This window comes from Topomyia yanbarensis, chromosome 3 (assembly GCF_030247195.1).
Source record: "Topomyia yanbarensis strain Yona2022 chromosome 3, ASM3024719v1, whole genome shotgun sequence".
In the NCBI taxonomy this organism is placed as follows: domain Eukaryota; kingdom Metazoa; phylum Arthropoda; class Insecta; order Diptera; family Culicidae; genus Topomyia; species Topomyia yanbarensis.
The window spans coordinates 141,334,392-141,355,085 of record NC_080672.1 but is presented as its reverse complement, the minus strand read 5'-3'; the positions used below and the strand labels follow the sequence as shown (position 1 = coordinate 141,355,085).

General features: G+C 38.1%; 1 protein-coding gene across 1 annotated transcript; it reads left to right on the top strand.

Moving 5' to 3' along the window:
• Positions 1-563: 563 nt before the first annotated feature.
• LOC131690559 (transcription elongation regulator 1) lies at positions 564-19,067 on the top strand. Its single transcript, XM_058976435.1, has 6 exons — positions 564-1,620; positions 1,937-3,002; positions 3,056-3,206; positions 17,646-17,918; positions 17,983-18,462; positions 18,523-19,067. Exons 1-6 carry the CDS (start codon positions 657-659, stop codon positions 18,814-18,816), a joined length of 3,228 nt encoding a protein of 1,075 aa, XP_058832418.1. The 5' UTR covers positions 564-656; the 3' UTR covers positions 18,817-19,067.
• The last annotated feature ends 1,627 nt before the right edge of the window (positions 19,068-20,694 follow it).

Genomic DNA, 20,694 nt, shown 5'->3' with positions numbered 1-20,694 from the left:
TTCTATACCATCTTGGAATCTTCAACCTGGAGCAGAGATAGCGGATATATATGTATTTCTAACGTCTTCACATTTAATTAGAAAAATCACAAGTTCAGGAGCAATGTATTCGCCGCCGTGCTGTTCCTTGACGCCATGTTGAATGTATCTGATTTTTTCACATTATATGTTCCCGTAATAATAATGTGTTTTACACATAAACCTAGAAGTATGTGAAGACACATAACATGTATGTGGGCCACGCTTGAAAGTTATTAATTTTGTATTTGAAATTCATTGGTGATTGTATAAGTTTTATTTGATGCATATGAATCTGATGTGCATAATCGTTTTTCAAACTTAGGTGTTTTTTCACATGAAACGTATGTGATTTTTTGGCTCAGTGATCGTTTTTCAAACTTAGGTGTTTTTTCACATGAAACGTATGTGATTTTTTGGCTCAGTGTACGTCGTTCTTTTCAGTGTATGAGATAGTTTGAGAAATTGTTCATCTAACTTTCGAATTATTTTTAATTAACGTGTATCCCATTGCAAAAATTGCCACCTGGGCTTAACGAGTTTGTTTTGACAGCTTGAATTTTTCAGATTGGATGTCATAGAAAATTATTTTGTTGAAAAGTTTTGTTCATATTCCACGCTTACGTGCGAAAAACATTATGGAGACCGTCGAAAATGATGCAGCAAGTGATATTGTGGTTATACCGACTAAAGAACCTTCGGAAAGCACCGAGAATGAGGTTGAAATTATTAATCATGGAAGTCCGCTACCCAAACCTATAGAAGCACAACCACTACAGCCTCAAAAGAATGAGGAAGCTACCCCAGCAGCGGTAACAGAAATACCACAAGTTCAGGTTGCTGTGGAAACACGAGAACGAATACCATTGTTAGCTAATCCCCCGTCGAGCCGACCCACAGGTCTCGTGCCCAAATTTCCAAGGCCTATTGTAGTGGGTGGTGCTCAAACAGCTGGTTTTGCATCGGGGAACCTGAATGCCCCGCCTCCTTTATTAGCCACACCTACAGCACCTCAAGAGCTGTGGGTTGAAACAAAAACGGCTGAGGGAAAGTCATATTATTATCATGCAGTCACAAGAGAAACGACTTGGACACGACCGGATGGTGCTAATGTTAAGGTAATGACTCAGGTTGAAGTTGAAGCTATGAACAAGCAGGCAGCTCCAGCGCAACAAAAACCACCATTGGAACAGAAGCCGGATCATATTCCGGGATTAGTCACTGCAACGATTGCAGCTCAAGTTCTAGCAGTTACGACCGCTCAAACAATGGCCCCGTCAGTGTCCCGTTTTACAGGGCCACCGCCTGCCCTTATGGGTGGCATTCCACCATTTGGGATGCCACCGCCTTCGTTTCCGCACTTTCCACCCTGGAATGCTGCACCCGCTGGAGCCGGCGGCCAATGGCCACCGATACCCTCGCCGCTAATGGATCCTATCAAAGCTATAGCGGAAATAAAAATCAATGAAATCGATCCGGTTATTGCTGCCAAAGCTATCGAATGGACAGAACATAAAGCTCCCGATGGGAGACTATATTATTACAACGCCTCTAAAGGGGAAAGTGTGTGGGAGAAGCCACATGCCATTAAGGATATGGAAAGTGAGTAAAAAGTCTGTTTTACCTTATTTTCTGTAATAATCGACGACCCTATTCTGCGCGGCGTGTGACGTGAGACGGCTAATCTCACCTCACTCTACGTGACCCAATTCTGTAGAGTCACTTCGGGTGACGTGAGACGCCCATTTAACCGCAATGGGAAATCTCACCTCACCCGAGTCGACTCCAAGAATCAGGTGAAAAAAGTCACGTAAAGTGGGGTGAGTTTAGTCACCTCACGTCACACGCTTCGCAGAATAGGGCTGAATGTAAATTCGACAAGTGGGATATTAAATTGTAATTCATATTATATTTCCAGTGGCCAAATTAGCGGTTTACAATTTACGTCAGAAACCAAAAACAATTCCACCGTTTATTGCACCTCCGATACCTCCGCAAATGCCTATTATTCCTCCGCTTTCGGCATCTGGGCAGTTACCGCCGCAACCCCTGGGCGTGGGAGTCAAAATTCAACAGTTTCCACCTCAACTGACCTCCGCGGGGGCACAGGTTAGATTGCAACAAATACCTGGTGCGCCAGGGATGGTTTTCGACCAGATAAATTTTCTGGCTCACACTAAAAACGATAAGCAGGAAGAAGAAAAGAAGAAAAAAGCTGAAGCCGAGAAAAAGAAAAAAGAGGAAGAAGAAAAAATTAAAGCGGCCAAACCGTTAGACAAAAGTCGCCCAATTTCGAGTACCCCAATAAGTGGAACACCCTGGTGTGTTGTTTGGACCGGTGATGGACGAGTCTTCTTTTACAACCCGTCTACAAGAACATCTGTGTGGGAACGTCCAGAGGATCTGAAAGAGCGTGCTGATGTAGACAAAGCGATCTCAGTTCCGCCACAACAGTTGCTTGGAAATGTTCCGAGAGAAGTTGAACCAGTTCCGGCATTAAAACAGTCTACTAGTACTGAAATAACCGAAAAACGTTCGGATTCGGAGTCGAGCGCTGAGGAGAGTGAAGAAATCCCTAGTAAGAAGTTTAAAACCGATGTTGAAGCAGCGATTAAAACATCGCAATCGGCAGCTGCTGCAAGTTCCAAAAGTGGCAATGATCCGGAGAAGGAAGCCCTTGCAATGGAGGCGGAAGCACGTGCTTCCAGGGAACGTGCGCTGGTTCCGCTGGATGTTCGGATGAAATCATTCAAGGAAATGCTAAAGGAAAAGGAAGTATCTGCTTTTAGCACCTGGGAAAAGGAATTACACAAGATCGTATTCGATCCTAGGTATTTGCTACTGACTTCAAAGGAACGAAAACAGGTGTTCGAGAAGTACGTTAAAGATCGGGCCGAAGAGGAGCGCAAAGAGAAGAAAAATAAAATGAAGCAAAAACGAGAGGAGTACCGTTCGCTACTAGAAGCTGCAAATTTGCACGGAAAGTGAGTAATTTGAAACACCACAATTTCTTGCATCTGATTTACTTTTTTCTTAGATCTTCATTCAGCGAGTTTGCCCAGCGGTACGGCAAAGATGATCGATTCAAAGTGATTGAAAAAATTCGTGAGCGTGAAAGCCTCTTTAACGAATTTATCGTTGAGGTGCGCAAGCGCGAAAAAGACGACAAGCAGAACAGAAAGGAACAGGTTAGTGTTTCTGATGGAAGGTACTTCCAGGACTTAATAATAAGATGTAATAAGTAGTAATTTTAACGCTATACAAAGATATCTGCCTAGGCAACTCTATCTCCTGATTTGTGATGTTTTGCCGGTACCGTGAGTATCTGTTTGAGTTATAGCGACACAAGTTGCACTATGAAGCATGGAGCTATAGTTGTAATTCTGAACTTCATTCAACGTATCCTTCAAGATTATTTTTTCAAACGTGTAAAGATAACAATGACAAACGGTTGATCCGATAAAAAAATCCTGTTTTCTAATACCAATAAACGATTGATGTACGCTATGGTATATAATAAGTTCACGAGGAAAGAGCATTGAGATTCAACAGAGAATGATACGAAAACCCAAAACCAGTTTTTTTCAACACAGTTTGCTAAATTTTTACGAAACTCAATCAGCTGTACTGCAGCCATACTTTGAGTATGCTGATTCATTTTCATGAAGTTTCAGCAATCGGTGTGAAAAGCTCTTCGTTTTCGATTTTCGCGCCATCCTCTGTTCAACCTTAAACTTCCAGAGTCTGACAATGTAGTCATCAAAACTAAAAATGCCAGTTGGTCCATCCTGCTTTCCTAAAACTCAGGGTAGATTCTCAAATACAAAATTGTTGGATGCATGTTTCAATAGCGGCTTTTAATGTCTTTTTGCAAAAATAATTGGGTCGAAATCAATTAAAATTCACATTAAGCAGATCTGCTATTGAAACGATGACAGTCAGTTTGTTCTGCTCTGAGTGGATGTTTGTTTACTTTCGCCATTTTGATTTCGAAATTGCAAAATCAACCAAGTATCACCAAGGTTTATTCCAGCACATGGAAGTTGGTCCTTTTTTCTCCGGTTTGCTACCAGAAGAAAAAAAAAAGAGAAGATGAGAATACAGCAGCCGATTTCTACCTGTTTGCTCCGGAGTACTTCCAGTTTCTCCTGGTACTGGAACACACCTAAAATATTCCATCAGAATTATGAATCCCACTTTATTCGTTCCTTCACCCTGTCTGGTGTGTTATTTAAAAAATCGGGCAAATTTCTTAAATACACCCTTGTCAAATTCGTGTTATCTGTTTAGTGAGATTTTTGATTCTCAAACTGGCAGGAAAAACGGAAATGAAAAAGGAAAAAAATACATTTTCCCATACTATAATTTCCAATGTCATGTCACAATGAATCGATTTCAAATTTTGCATATTTGAGACCTCAAAAGGAACCAAAAAGCGTTCTGAAGAAATGCTCATGTTGCCTCACCTTTCTATGTATTTACTATAAAACTTGAATTATCGAGCGAGGCACGAACAAAAGAATTTACCATTTACCATACGATGTTTATGGAATTTCTTGGTTCTTACTGAGAAGCAAGCCTCCCGAATAAAACCTAAACCTCATTGAAAATATTCTCATTACATCGGGCTCTTTCATGTCTTCTAGTGCTGTCGCTTCTATCCAATCCTGAAAAAACGTGAATCAATTCAGAGATGCCGACCAACTTGCATTCCTTCATTGCCATCTTCGCAGGCTGTCTTCTCTAGCTTTGTAAAACTAGCTCGATGTCCAACCTTTACAGTATACCACAGCTGCTCCAATTTACTGCTAATATTGGTGCCTATCGAGTCATGAACCGCCACTATTCTTGTCAGATTTCTTCTCCGGCTTGGTGCTCTTACTGGTAGTCCTAGCTCATTGTCCTATCTTCACTGTGTAGTTCTCCCATGGCATAATTACTTTCGAAATAGATTCCCATTTTTGTGAGTAATTTCGGTCGGTTAGTCCCCGACAACGAATTCACTGTACTCCGAGGGAGAGATCCCCGGTTTTGCATTCGTTGCGTTGCGTTGTCACAATGCTTCAGGCTGACTGCACTCTGACTTTATCATGTGTCACTGTAGCAATAGGAATTCTTATCAATCCGATTAATATTATTAATGTACTTCAACAGCTTGATAGCCACCATTGCCAACCACCCCCATCTCCATCGTTCGCAGGGAAGGATAAAGGGTAGGGTAGACGGGAAGTGTTGATGTTTCACCTACTTAACGGAAGAACGATGATTCATCAGATTCTCCCATAGGTGTCACGGAGTTCGTCATTTAGAAGGGTCTAGGCCTAGAATTTGCTCCAAGCAAAACAAGCGATGCGACCTGTGAAACATAGTTTATTATATAGCATGAGTTTTTTTTAAATTCTGGGCAGCCGGCTACAGAGAGTAACCTATGTTTTCTAAACAAAGGATATTTGAACTTCAAGCAGCCGGCCGTGAGATTATAACCTAGAAAAGCTAATTTTATCTGTGTTATTGAGTGTTTAGAAAGGTTTCATTATTTCAACTCTACGATATATTTATATATGTATGGGGTTGGAACGACTGAACGTTAATACATAATATGGGTAATAGTTAATAGTGAAAAAGTAAGTATTTCCTATGTTCCGTGTTAAAATACGCGTATACAAGAGATATTAAAGACTCTTGTAGGGAAATACAAGGTATTGATGACCTAATGTTACCAATAACGGCACCTGAAATTAGGTACATAAAAGCAAACGCGGCGAATTTTCAATACCTCTTGACCAGCAATCATCGACACTAGTCAGATTAAGGGGGTAAGGGTTTCAGCGTGAAAAACACTGTTTTTGCGAATTTTTTTAGAATATAGCGTGAAGCGATTTGATCAAAACTTTTGTACATTATAGTATATCATTTCAATAACATGCTGTAATTTTCCATGCAAAAATATCGACGAACAACTCGGTGACGAAGCTTTTTGTAGAACGTCTCTGGAAAAACATGATTTGCAGTGTTACCTGCCATTCCAAAACTACTTAACCAATTTCTTTCAAACATTCTATGTAAAAAATGCTTAACCCCTACGTTGAGATTTTGAGAAAAAAAAATTCAATTATGGGTTTTTTTTACTTATTTTAAATAAAAATTACTATTTTTCACGAAAAATTCCGCCTTTTTATGAGTGAATACCCTCTTAAATTAAAAATTATCTGAAAAACTCAACGTAGGGGTTGAGTTAGAATGTGTATGCAAAGTTTGAAAGAAATGGGTTGAGTCGTTTTTGAATAGCAAACCATTCGGAATTTGATTCGGAATCCTGAATGGAGTCAGTATGGATTCCGACCAGCGTTGCCAACTATTTGAAAGAAAAATCTGGCATATTTAAAAAAAAAAATCTGGAAAAATCTGGCATAAGAAAATCATGATCAGATTTTTTTTCAAAATTTAACTAGAGAAAAATATTTAACAGTACATTATTTATGTCTTAGGTGTCAAGTAGTTTACTTATCTTTTTGTCTTTCTGTTTTATACATGTTATAATTGAACTTTTTCAAAATATCTTCCACAAGATTTATTTCCCCCGATGCATCTTTATTGTGCCTGACATATGATTTTGTAGCCAAAATACCTCGCATTGTTTCGGTTTCTAATCTATTCCTCAGTTTGGTTTTATTCAAATTATACGCTGAAAAAAGTCTTGCGACTGAGGCTGACGAATGTGACAAAATTAGCATACAGGGTATGAAAACTTTGAGTGCTGGAAATGCGAGCTGTCCATCACATCTTTCCATTGTGAGAACTTTCTCCCAAAACGCAGTTGGATCCTTCAGTTGATCATTCGAAAATTCCGAGAAATTAATGTTTCGTACCTCGCGATACTCGTCATCAATTGTTTGGATTTGATCACAACTTATAACATTTGGGAAACATTGCAGCAACGGTAGAAGGGATGTATATTTCCTACTTATAATGTTGTCCGGGTTAATTATTGTTAAATTGACTAATATATCATCGTTGAAATTAAACCGTTTCAATATTTGGTTGGAGAGTGTGATGTAGAACCGCATTATATTTGTTCTGAAGTGGTTTACCTGATCAACCGATATTGATCTATTTGAGACCTGTTGTTGTAATAACAATTCGGTAGCTGTTCCTAGATAGAGACCGTTCAAAGTAACATAGTTTTGTTCATCGAATTTAACCTTTGTTAAGTCATTCAGCTTCTGCATATAATCCGATTTGAAAAAGCAATCCAGTATAGTCCTAAACAGTCGAGAAACGCCAGAATGTAGTATGAGTAACTCTGGAGTTTCGCTCTGAAAGAGCTTGTTCAACTCGTTAACTAAGTTTAAAATGTAGGCCAAAAAAGTAAGGTACAATTTTGTAACCGGATCATTCAAAGTTTCATAAATCGATACTACTTTGATTTTTTCAACTTGATCGACGTTCGTTAAAAATCCGAAATAAATTTTTAGAGCTTCAAAACGATCGAGAATCCTCTGCATTACGCTCTCCAAAGAAAGCCAACGTGTAGCACTGGGGTGAAGCATTTTCATTGGTTTTAATTCGAGTAGTACCTGGATATCATAGAACTTGCTAGTGCGTAGTGGACTGCAGCTTAAATAGTTGTAAATATCACGGCATACCTGTTCAATTCGATCTGGTACGTGTTTACAAGCATAGGACGAGCACAGTGCCATACTGTGGCAAATACATTTGAGCACGAACAACGACGGACAATCTTTTTTTTAGGAACGTAGCTAGCGACTTCTCAGTACCAGTCATATTGTTAGCACCGTCCGCAGCGTATCCCAATAGATTGGATTGGTAGTCAATATGATCTCTCTTAAAACAGTCTGTTACTATAGTATGCAGTGTTCTTGAATCAGTTTCAATAACCTGAATCAGATCATAGAAACAGTCAGCTAACTTTGCCTTTCGCCAGAAGAAAGTGCGGACAATCAATGCAAGGGATTTTTTGGCTGCGAGGTCGGTTGATTCGTCAGCGATCAAACTGAATGGCGTTTTCTTCAGATGTGCGCTGAGCTCGTCGTGTTGGCCTTCCCCTAATACTTTAGTGATTATTGCTGTTGCTTTTGTTCGTCCCATTTTCAGTCCTTTAGCAATTTCTGAGTCAGGGCATATACGACGAATACATTCGGCAACACTTTCAATGTCTGAAGCTGATTTATCGTTTGCTGCTCCCCATGCACACAACTGCAGTTCGGCGTTACGTATTTTGTCCTTGTATGACGTTTTAAGCATTGTCGTAACACTTGGCGTTGCTTTCTTTAATAGACTCTCGTTCTGTTTATGCTTTTGTGTAGTACCATGCTTCTGAAAATCAACAAATCCAGCCAAGCATTTAACTTTTTTGTTGCAAACATGACAATATCCAGAATATTGGTTAGAGCCAGATGCTAGCCAATGCAACTTAAGCTCCCAGTCTTTCATATACTTTTGAACTGCTTTTTTCTTCTTGGTGCCGGATCGCGTATGCACCTAAAAATTTGAATACGAACACGTTAAAAACTTCAAATAAAGTTCGTACTTTAAAATAAGATCGACAGCTTTACTCCATTGAGAAATTTGCGCCAGCATAAGAGAGCCAAGAGTACAAGGTGTTCTAGGAGCTCGCAAACAACACCGAACGCTGATTTGAATAAATCTCAAAGCTTAATAATTAACTTGTACATAGTAGTCTAAATTATAATTAAACCATTTGTTTCTTAGATAATTTTACTTGATTTTGAATTTCTTGCCGTATGATCTGTTATTACAAAACTAACCTTATGAGCTCGTTCGGGATCAAACGATTCAAGTAACGTCAATTCCTGGTCATCATCTGACGAAACGTTATTACCGCATGGTACTTTGTTCGCAGAGCTCACAACTTGACGTTTAGAAGTTTGAGGAATCGTCATCTCCAGCCTGGCATCTGTAATTATCTAGTATTAGGATACATTTGAAAACAGATAAGATGAATTTATACTTGATACGTCACGCAGAGGTTCGTTCGCAATACGCACTCTCGCAGATTTTTCCGGTACATACACCGTTGGAGCGCACGGCTCGTTGACAAAGTCCGTATCTGAAAACGAAATAGGGAAAAAAAGAACGTGCTAGTGTGTCATTTGATATGATCCAACTGAGGCAGAAATGACGCACAATAGCACTTAATCCTTACCTTTTACCTTTATACCAATCCGATTTTTTCCCTCTAATATGCATGTTTCAGCATATTGAGCGCGGTGCTGTTAAGATACGTTAAATTTGAACACTTGCAGTAGTTTGTTTTATAAACCATACCTTCTGAGAGCAATCAGAGTCAGAGGATTCGTCATCCTGGCCATCATCTAACGAAACATCCAATCCAAGCGGTTCTTTGCTCACTATCTCACCTCGAAAATCGTTATCTGGAGGAACCATCATCTCCTCCCTGGCACCTGTGGTAATCTAATATTAGAATTTATGCGATATACGGTGAATTCAAAACCCTTACATGCATCATCAAATCGTGAACCAGTCGCAATGTGCATCTCAACTGGTTGTTCCGGCAAACGCATTGACTGCACGCGTGTCACGTCGACGTACTCCAGTCCTAGTAGCAAAAAATTAATAATTAGAACAATTTGCTACTCTATTACCTTATTCCATTCATCTTAGCCAGGAACGATCCCCAGGAATCACGCAATAACTTTTGTAATCTCACCTATGAGATTTTCTCCAACACTTCCTATTTGCTTTCCAACGTACTGAGTCCGGTCCTGTATGGAATCGTGGGAATTTTTCGTGGATTGTGGCGTATCGGAATTGCCCTCATCGTTGACGTTTACTTTAATTTTATTCGAAACCATTTGTATTGTATGAATATATTTATTTAAGAAACAATTTACCTTTTTTTGAAAAATATTTGTAAAGACCAGCGGATTGTTGTTTCCTTTTCAATGGCTTTGGCAAGGGCATTTTTATAATTTTTTCACTACTCTGCTATAAACGAAAAAATGGCTGTTAAAATCGGAAATGGATTTGCAACATTAGCTATAGAGAGACACTATAGTAAAGTATAGAGGTAAAGCATATTGACTGTTTTTCACTCTGCCTGTCTTTGTATTTAAAACATTGTCTTTGATCTAATATTATCCCAGTGAACAAAAAGGCGGCTAGCCAATTTAAACTAAATGCTGGCGACAGGTAGGCTATTGAAACTTTGTTCTAGGCTACCCGCCGTACCTTGCCGTTCACTGTAAAAGTAGTGTGGGATAGTATTAGAAAAAAGACGATGTTTTAAATACAAAGACAGGCGGAGTGAAAAACAGTAAATATGCTTTACCTCTTTCGAAATTATTCAAAGTGGTACTATTAATACAAACGCAGCTTTTCAGAAAATCTGGAAAAATCTGGCAAATTTCCAAAAATCTGGCAAAATATCTGGTTGGCTCGATTATCTGTCGATACCGAAAAAATCTGGAAGATTCCAGATAAATCTGGAACATTGGCAACGCTGATTCCAACTCAAATGCAACAACCGATTCTGAAACCGATCGAGTCGAGTTTAATGAGTTTAACTGGGTAGATCCGTTCGCACCCTCACATTCTGCTATTAACATAAGGTTTATCGCACCCAGTCGTCGCTGGTCTAAGGACCAAATGTCATCAATAAACATAGACTCGTGTGGAGGCATGATATAGGAGAGAACTATGTTATTTCACAGTTTGATGACCTACTCCGATGGAGCGATCCCCGGTGGCAAATTTTCTCTAGAAACCATTTTTCAACGAACTTGTTCGTATTATTCCTTCCTAAGTTATTGTTACTAGTTTGTTGTAAAACTTCGCGATTGTTTTTTATATCGGGACCCGTTAAGACGTTAATCGATCCCAAGATGCCGAACAATTGGAACAACCGCAAGAAAAGGTGTTCTGATTAGGTTGATGGAAATTAATGAATTCGAAACTTGCGGCAAATCACGCAGGACTACGCAGGTTTACTCAGAAACAATAGTGTGTTCGTTTTTGGAGCTAGCGTGAATCCGACGCTAGCTTAGTCTTGTCGCTAAGTTAATGTCGGATTCTGGCGAGACAAAGTCGAAACGCAAATACCATAACTAATTTAGTTATAGGTTTTGTGTCATTAAAGCGCAAATGTGGTTTTAAACCAGTTTATCCTTAACCGTTATGTGTCCGACATAAAAAATACCTTTAACAGGCCAACGAGGGTACCCGGATATCCACAAATAGAAATGCTCAAAACTATGGCTTCCTTTAACCGATTTGGGCACTTCTAAATGTTTTGGATTCAGGAACTCCTCCACTTTTTGATTCTGTAAAAGTCTTACGGATGAATGGGTCTGGTTCTTGGTAATCTAGATTTTCCAGAGTAATGTTCCAGTACTAGTGCATGATATGTAAATTTTAATAATGTCCTAGCAATATAAGTATCAAAGCTCTTCAAATTGTCTCGGAAGTCTGTTATTTGTTGTTACGGGACCCTATGGCAGCTTGAAATATGGAATTGGAATGGAATGGCCTCTCACGGCCCCACGGGAACCTGCTACGGAATATCCGTTCCGGGGTCAAATCACCAAATGGTTCCAAAATCACGAGATATAGCCTACTGATGCAATTCCAGGAATTTTGATACCCATATTGCTTGTATTCAATTGAAATTCACAAATAGTATCCCAGCAATGGAACATGCTTCCGGAAATCCGGATTCCCGGGAACCGAATGATGTAACTCGATTCATTTTTACAAAGTCTAAAAGTGGATGAGTTCCCGAATCCAAAACACCATTAAAGTATAAAAATCGGTTGGAAATTACCTTTGTTATTGGTATTTCAGTACCCACGTCGGCCTGATAGGTAGTAAAAAAAAAAATCAGGAGCCCCTCCTCCCTTACTATATCAACAATATTATTAACCCAAAAGCTTGACTTACAGAAGTTCTAAGATGTCACAAAATTTTCAATTTCCAGCTATGGATAAAACATGGGAATTTCATTATTTGAAACCTAAAAAGGTACCCGGGTACCGCGTCGGACACATAACGGTTAATAAAATTTTATCGAGGTTTCATCATCGAACGAAATGACAGACTGTTGGGTATATATTTTTTCAAAGAAAGTTGAATATAAAATAACTTTATCGGTGTTTTAAACTATTCTATACTTATTCGGTGGCATGTCTTTAAAGATTTATGGTGAAATATAATGAAAAATAACGCAAAATGAATGGATTATTAAATCTGCTAAAATTCAGTATTATGTATTTTTCTGTAAAAAATAAAATAACCTCTCAACCAACTCTTTATAAAAAAGTGTCAAGTTTGGTTAAAAGAGCAATTTCTTTCCAAGAAATGTCTTGAAACGTTTAGTTACACCACCCAAACAAACCAAAAAGCTCATATGTGAGAAATTTTACTTCGCGATTTGGTATTTTTGCTTGAGGGCGACATTTTGTTTCAACAAAACTTGATACACTTGAATGATTCTTCCATATGACGCATAGACTTTTCCAGCTGGATAGGTATTGTGCTGCTTTGACGTTTAAATTGGGAGGAAAACAAAACTTTTACTCGGCGAATTGGGAGGCAAACAAACCACTTCTTGGCCTGAGGAGAGGGCGGTAGTATAAAAATGCGAGATTTCAGTGTGCGTATTTTAAACGTCAGATAACTCAATACTCCTAAGCTGGTCATAACTGAGGAAATTATACAGCTAATGTGTTTATCATAGCACTTCCGCATCTATGTTTAGAGTGACAAGTTTTATGTTGGGATCAGCGATGTCACATGTTTTTGTGGATTGTCTGTAGAAGAATAATTAAAATGTCTGTAAAAGTCTGTAGATGGTTGTGTAAATCCTATTTACACAAGGTTATTATTTTAAAAGTAGCTTGAAATTAGTGAACAATTGTGAAGGAATCACTCGTATTCGGATCAAATTATTCTAGTGCAATTTTGTTAAACACTTACTCTTTTAAAAGTCTGTAGATTTTTGATTACGTCTGTAGGAGACCATCAAAAGTCTGTAAAATACAGACATGTCTGTAAATCTGGCATCGCTGGTTGGGATTAATCGCCGCTTGCTGGTTTTGACTATTTTGACAGACACTTTGGCAAAGATGGTAAATAAATGGTGGATGTTTTTTTCTATGCAAAGGTGTTGTCTAATTTGAGCAGCGAAATAGAGAACAAGACGGAAAACAAATCATATTTTTTTTTCTAAAGGATAACGAATAACTTCTGAAAAGGTCGTATTGAAGCAAAATAATTGTGTTGTTAAAACAAAATTTAAAATATCTCGAGAACTACTACATTTCAGAAATTTTTTGTCATAAGCATTTTGGTTTAAAATGGCGTTTAGAATCACATTCAAAAATAAAATTCTACTTTTGGCTGCAAATAGTATGAATTATAAAAATTTGTCAAAAGTTGTTGTTAGGAAAACTTTTTTATTGAAAGCTTTTCCATGATCCAAATACACTGAAAAAGCTTATTTTAGGTCTGTAAAACGATAAACATTAGTCTTTTGACAATTAATGATGGGGTAACGCGAATAACTTTTAAAAAGGACATAATTACATGAATTAATTGTTTTTGTTGGAACAAAATTCCAAATATCTCGAAAACTATCGCATTTTGGAAGATATTTGTTAAATGCATTTTGATTTAAAATGATACTTATATTCTTATTGAATTATATTCTGTAATAAAACTACAGTTTTGTATGTCAATTAGTATGAAAGTTAAAAACTTGTATAAAGTTATTGTTCGAAAAACTTTTTTGCTGATAATTTCTCCATCATAAAATCACATGCAAAATGTTTCTTTTCTCATTAGGTTTTCGGTAACAAAATATAAAAAATTAGAAAAAATGAGTTTTGTGCAATTTGAATTTTTATCATAAATTTTTGTTTTTGTGAAAAATGACACATTTTTTTCAGTGTATATTTTTTTCGTGTAGAAGTATTCATTCCTTGTAACTCGTTCTCAGATAGTTTTACTGTATAAAATAGTGTAATTGAACAATAACCTTTTGAAATTATTCCACGTAGAAACGTCTACGCCCTTTTAAAAAATTGCACTTGAGTCAAAATAATCTTATTGACTGTGGAAAATGTTTAGTCTTCCATGCCGGTTAAACTTGTAAAGTTTTATCGGAATCTAAGATGGTCGGTCACGATTTTAGAGATTTTCGGACGGATCTTCGTGGAATTCCTCAGTTATCTTAGTATGTTTGCTTTGATTCAAACAAGGTTGATCGCTGTCATTTTTCTTTCCCGCAGTCTGCTGCATGCTTACCTCACTCCTCACCTAGTTACTGCCGAAGACAAATCACCTTATGGTGATTTCGCTTGAACCCGAAACTGAGTCAGGTTCTAACCCCAACCGCTGTCAGTTCATACATTTTGACAGCAGTTGGGGTTAGAAACTGGCTCAGTTTCGCTTCAAACAAAAACCACATTAAAACTCTAAGCACCTTGGTCATGACCATTTGAATGAAATTTCAGAAGACACGTACCTTCTAGGTTGTTAGAAAAATGAGACCAAACAAGTTGAAGTGCACAACTTCACATGTACATTAGCGCCATGCAGTGATATAATTCCAAATTGAAATGTTCACCTGCTGGATCCCCTGGAATTAAAGAACAACTTTTCTGAATAAAGCAAATATGTAGATAACGAGGATTTCGAGATCATTTCCTAGGTGATGCTAAACTTTCCGAAGTGTTTCAATATTCAATATGAGTGTTGCAATACACTGAAAAAAAACCAAACGTTAATTCTATTTGCCTCAAACCATTTAAAATCCATATGAAGAAGAAATGCTAAAGTTATCACGCGCACACATACCTTCTATGTATCAACTGTATAAACTATGTATTCGCACTAGACTGGTCTCATTTTTTACTTTTAGCTCCACCGGGCTTTATTGATTCCTTTTATGACCCTTAGTAATTGTGCAAATTTTAGTACCGATCGGTTGTGTCTACGGACCCTCCAAAAATTTCAAAATTTATATGGAAATTAGTATGGAAAATCGGTTAAGATTGAAAATAAATTCTTAAAAAATCACCTCATCAATCAATTCATGAGAACACTATATATTTCTAAAGGTATTCTTCAACTGAACACATTCGTGGAACATTTTAAGTTTGTAAAAATTCGCTGAAAAAAGTTATTAACTAAAGAAGCAGCATGACATCAAAACAAATGGATTTTATTATTAATCATAGCAACCCTGTTTTAATAGCTCCATTGTTATACAAGTGTAAACTAGGCTTACCACCAACCGCTCTAGTATGGCAGATGCTGTTATTCAAACAGGGTTGCTATGATTAATAATAAAATCCACTTGTTTTGATGTCATGCTGCTTCTTTAGTTAATAACTTTTCTCAGCAAATTTTCACAAGCTTACAATGTTCCACGAATGTGTTCAGTAGAAGAATACCTTTAGAAATATATAGTGTTCTCATGAATTGATTGATGAGGTGATTTTTTAAGAATTTATTTTCAATTTTAACCGATTTTCCATACTAAATTCCATACAAACTTTGAAATTTTTGGAGGGCCCGTTAACGCAACCGATTGGTACCAAAATTTGCACAATTACTATGGGCCATAAAAGGAATCAGTAGAGCTTGGTGGAGCTAAAAGTCAAAAATTGAACCAGTCTAAGGCGCACACAAGTTATATGTGCGTATTGTTATAGAGTCGGGTTTTTTGTGCCTTATTGTTATGAAATGTGAATGTAAGATTAATATGCCTTGTAAATACACACATTAGGTTTATGTGCCAGCAAATAGCGTCTATCTGCCTCCGCTAATTGCAAAAATCTATGTGTAAAATCAATAGGCATAACGTTTACATTTTTTTGAGTGTACTTATTGAAACGATTCCAAAATTTTGACGGGTAGTGTATATCCAATGTTTAAATTTGTGTTGATCCAGCGAATAATACTATGTTTTGGTTTTGTGAAAATATAACCTTAAATTTGAACTAGCTCAAATATCATTCATTAATTTTGGTGTAAAGTAGCCCCGTGGCGTAAAGTAGCTCTCGATGACAGTATCTATTAGGAAATTTCAAACATCTAAGGTCTTGGGTTATATTCACCCCAGCACTTTAAAAACGTTAAAGAAATAAATTGTGTCATCCTCAATTTGAAAATTTTAAACGACTTGGGAAGTGTGGGCGTGTGTATTAATAAAGTGCTGATACCGCAAAAGCATTATCGAATTAGCACAGGTTTTGTCAGCAAATGAAACCGTTACCCCCACCACTGTGATCGCATCTTCGTGTCGCTATAACTCAACGCAAAGTGCCTACAGATAAGATATACGTATCCACCCTACTCGTAAATAACCATCCTACCTACTTCACCGTTGTTGAATCTTTTTGTATGCCAATTATTTGTTATCCAACGTTATGTAACTCCAGCAGGTACAACAGCTTCTTCGAGCAACAAAACGATGCAACAGTTCGTCCACTGGCACTCTCTGGTGGCTAATAATCAGAATCCAATGGTTAGCAGCTCCACCCTACTGCATGTGATTGATGGTATCCCTGAACGGACCGATGTTTGGAAGAGAAATACAATGGTACTATTCGAACAATGTCTTGTATTAATGAAAGGGAGATCCTCGAGAAGACAAATTACACTAGAGTCAAACTTTTCTGAACTACGTCATTTCCTTTTCCGGTGCGGATGACGCAGTTTTGAAATGTCAGATTCAAATCTGTGTAGTAATATTCGCAGAGGTTGAGTTGTGTCTTCATGGTTCTTGTGTGAGCAATAGGTGTGTCCTTTCCATTATCCGGAGGCTAACAATAATTCGTGTCAATTTCTTTCAAAACAATAATTATGTGCCATATTGCACAAGCGTGATAAAAATGCGTCAATATTTTAATTTTAGTGCCATGAATTGGATCCCATTGCGTTCCATTACCTTTGCTCAACTGAGAATTCATCGTGCTAATCTTCAATTAGTAAGCTCTGAAAAGTTTTGTAACTCCCTTCGGTTCATCTTCCGGATCTATCACAAAATAACGAAGTTTGTCTTAGAAGCTTTTGCATTCTGAAATATCCGCAAAAGAATTGTCCTTTCTGAAGTTATGTGTCAAAAAACTCATTACATATTGATTACCATTGTAGAAACTAGATATCTAAGAAAAATGTTTATTTCATTTTTGCCTATTCAAATGTTTAACAATCTATCAATCAGCCTAAGATACAACTCGGTTTCTGGGTATGTTACACACAAAAAATACTCGATGCTCAATTAGCTTTCGTACAATTGTTCACCAACAGAAGCTTTATTCTTGTGATATACTGTATTTTGTCATGTTGACAAATAATCATTCTTTTCAGGAACTAATAACTTATTTCGACCCTTGCAGCATAATGTCCATTGTCTTTCCTAAGTTTCAGGTGAAATGTTTGATCGCCTAATCCCAGCGACACGTTCAAACATTTTTCTTCTAATCAAATGCTAAATGTCATTAATCTTATAAGCTATATGATTATTCTTAAGTGTCTTGTGATTGCTGTAAAACTAATCCTCTCTATTTGTTTCCGTTTTCTTCCTTTTCTGGTACTCTCTTATTTCCGTTCATCTGTAGATTCGTAGGAATTTCATGTCTATGCTTCGTGAGCATAGTGAAATCACACGCCACTCACGATTTCACGATGTCCGCAAACGCCTCGAGTCTGACAGCCGCTACCGGGCACTCGTCGATCTATCCCTGCGTGAAGATCTATTCGAGGAACACATTAAAATTCTGAAGGACGAGAAGAAACGATCCAAGGACAAGGAACGAAAGCGGCGCGATAAACGTTCAAGCGATCGACGAGGTTCGTCCCGGGATCGAAGCGTGTCCAGGGAGCGAGGCGTGGTTAGTACCAACATTACCAGGTTGGGTTGTGTCAAACTATTGAAAATACTTTTTCTAATTGCAGGAGGAAGATGGCGAACATCCCCAAACCTCGGATGATGAGGCCGAGCGGCAACAAAAGGAGCGCGAGAGAAGACTCCGCGCCGAGGCAAGTATTAAAGAGCGTGAGAAAGAAGTTCAGCGTACGCTGGCCACTCATCTTAGGGATCGGGATAAGGAACGTCAACATCATCAGCGAGACGAAGCGATTCGCCATTTCAACGCGTTACTGGCAGATCTAGTGCGGAATGCCGATCTCACCTGGAAGGAGGTAAAAAAACAACTCAAGAAGGACCATCGCTGGGAGTTGGTTGAGCTGCTGGACCGGGATGATCGCGAGCGGTTATTCAGCGATCATATCAACAACCTTGCCAAGAAGAAACGCGACAAGTTCCGTGAAATGTTGGATGAAATTCCTGGTCTGGAATTAACCAGTCAATGGAAGGAGGTTAAGAAAACCATTAGGGAAGATCCCCGTTATCTGAAGTACAATAGCAGCGAGCGGGTAAGCTAATGTTTTAAATAATTAATAAATTTTATAATTGAAATACGCGAATCATTTCAGTGCGAACGTGAGTTCCGCGAGTACATCAAGGACAAGACTATGAATGCGAAACTTTCTTTCCGTGAGCTGCTGCAAGAGTGTAAGTTTATTACCCATAAAAGCTGGGATTTGTATCGAGACAATTTGAATCATATTCGCGAAGTTGAGGACATACTACGTAACGACAAACGTTATCTGGTGCTGAATCACATGCATGCCGACCGATCGCAGATGATTCTAAGCTATCTAGAGGATTTGAATAAACGGGGCCCTCCGCCACCGCCGACGGCCAGTGAGTCATCTCGAAGGAAATGAATACTGCTGTCAAGTAAGTTTTCCAAGTTTCTAATGTTTATTGAATATTTTACGATAGGGCCCATCATCAAGCAATTTGGCCGAATTAGATAGTAAGAATTTCCAACTGATTGAATATAACAAGCCACGGTATTCGACATTGATTTGACACAGTAGCCCAATTGATTTTACAACAGTGCTCTTCAGCTTCGGAATTAAGTTTGCCAAGACATTCGAATAAACTGGTGACGTTTCTCTTAATGAAGTGAAAACGATAAAAACTATACAGTTTTTGACTGATGACAGCCTGACTGCTTAAGGGGTTACACCACTGTAGAGAACGAAATAATAGCCATTCTTCAAGAATTATTCTTGGCGCAATAAAGAGGTGAATGAATATCTTGTTAAATAAGATGTACAATAGATTGCCCAGAAAAATAATGAACTTTTGAAAACGCAATCGGCTCACCCCTTGTAGTATGGGATTCTTCGACAATTTACATGGAGAAAACCCACTAACTAGCATTATTGCCGCTAGGTGGCACTGCATGTATCGTATTATCCCTGTAAGGGACCATTCATAAATTACGTAACGCAAAAATTGCCCAAAATTGACTCCCCCCTCCCCCTATGTAACAAATTGTCACAAATTTGTCCATCCCCCCCCTCCCCTGTTACGTAACAAATTCTAAGAAAACATTTTTTTCTTCGATGAAAACATGTTACGTAACGATTTAGTTAACACCCCCTCCCCCTATGTCACAACTTGTCGTACCCCCCCCCCCCCCCCTAAATGCGTTACGTAATTTATGAATGGTCCCTAAGTGAAAATTAGAAAGATAATTTAATTGTATACAACTTTGTCGAAGACTGCTAGTGAATCCGGCTTTGTTAAAAGAAGTTATTAAACTTTTAACGAAGTGATGTCTGAGTCAGTTTTGTATGGGGCCTAGCAGTGCATGGTTGTGTATCAGTATGTGCTTGATTTGCATTTTTGTGAAATAATCGATAGGTTTAGCCCTATAGTATGTTCAGAAGAATCATTTTTTCCTGTCACTCTAATGTACAACATAAGTATTGAATTACACAAAATATTTTTTTCAAGTAATTTCATCACAAGATAGCGGCTGTACAGCATTTTCTGCCATGTGCGTTTTTTTGGAAGGGGTCCACGGCCGGGAATCTAGTTCTCGTTATTTTTAACCTAGAGCAAAAAACTACAGTTTTTCTGAATCCTTATGTCAATAATACGCGATGCACACAGGATTTTTCATCGATATTTTTATTTTACGCGAAATTGTGCACTTTTGTTTTTCATTCATAAAAATCGACACAAAATTGAGTTCATCGTCGTGAATTGGCAGGGGCGAACATGCAAATGCGATCATCCACCAATACATCCAAAATCTCGAATACGCGAAAGTGATATGGAAGAACGTACTCTCTTTTAGCATTTGAGCCATACTGCGAAAATTAAGTATCAAATTCACAGTCCGCGCGCTATCATCTAAGACAGGCGAATATGCGAATGGAAACACGGTTATATAAAATCGAATTTATACATGCGAAGTTACATGCACGCTAGCACACGCGACATGCAAACGCCCACGCGATCGAACACGTTAATGGACAAAAATCGACACAAAATAGTTACTTTGAAAAAAATTAAGCAATGAAAAAATAAAATCCTACGCGCGTCGCTGGAGAAATCAATTTTGAATAAACTGAAAATTTCAAAGCGATCAAAAATCATTTGTTCGAATTACATTTCCGGTCAGCTCAAAAAAAGTGGTTTCGAGAAAAACGCGGTTAAAGTTTTCAGTACACACGGTATATACATAAATGGCGTTGCGGCAGAATTGAAAATTGGAACATTTATGTATTGTTTTCGTCGTCCAT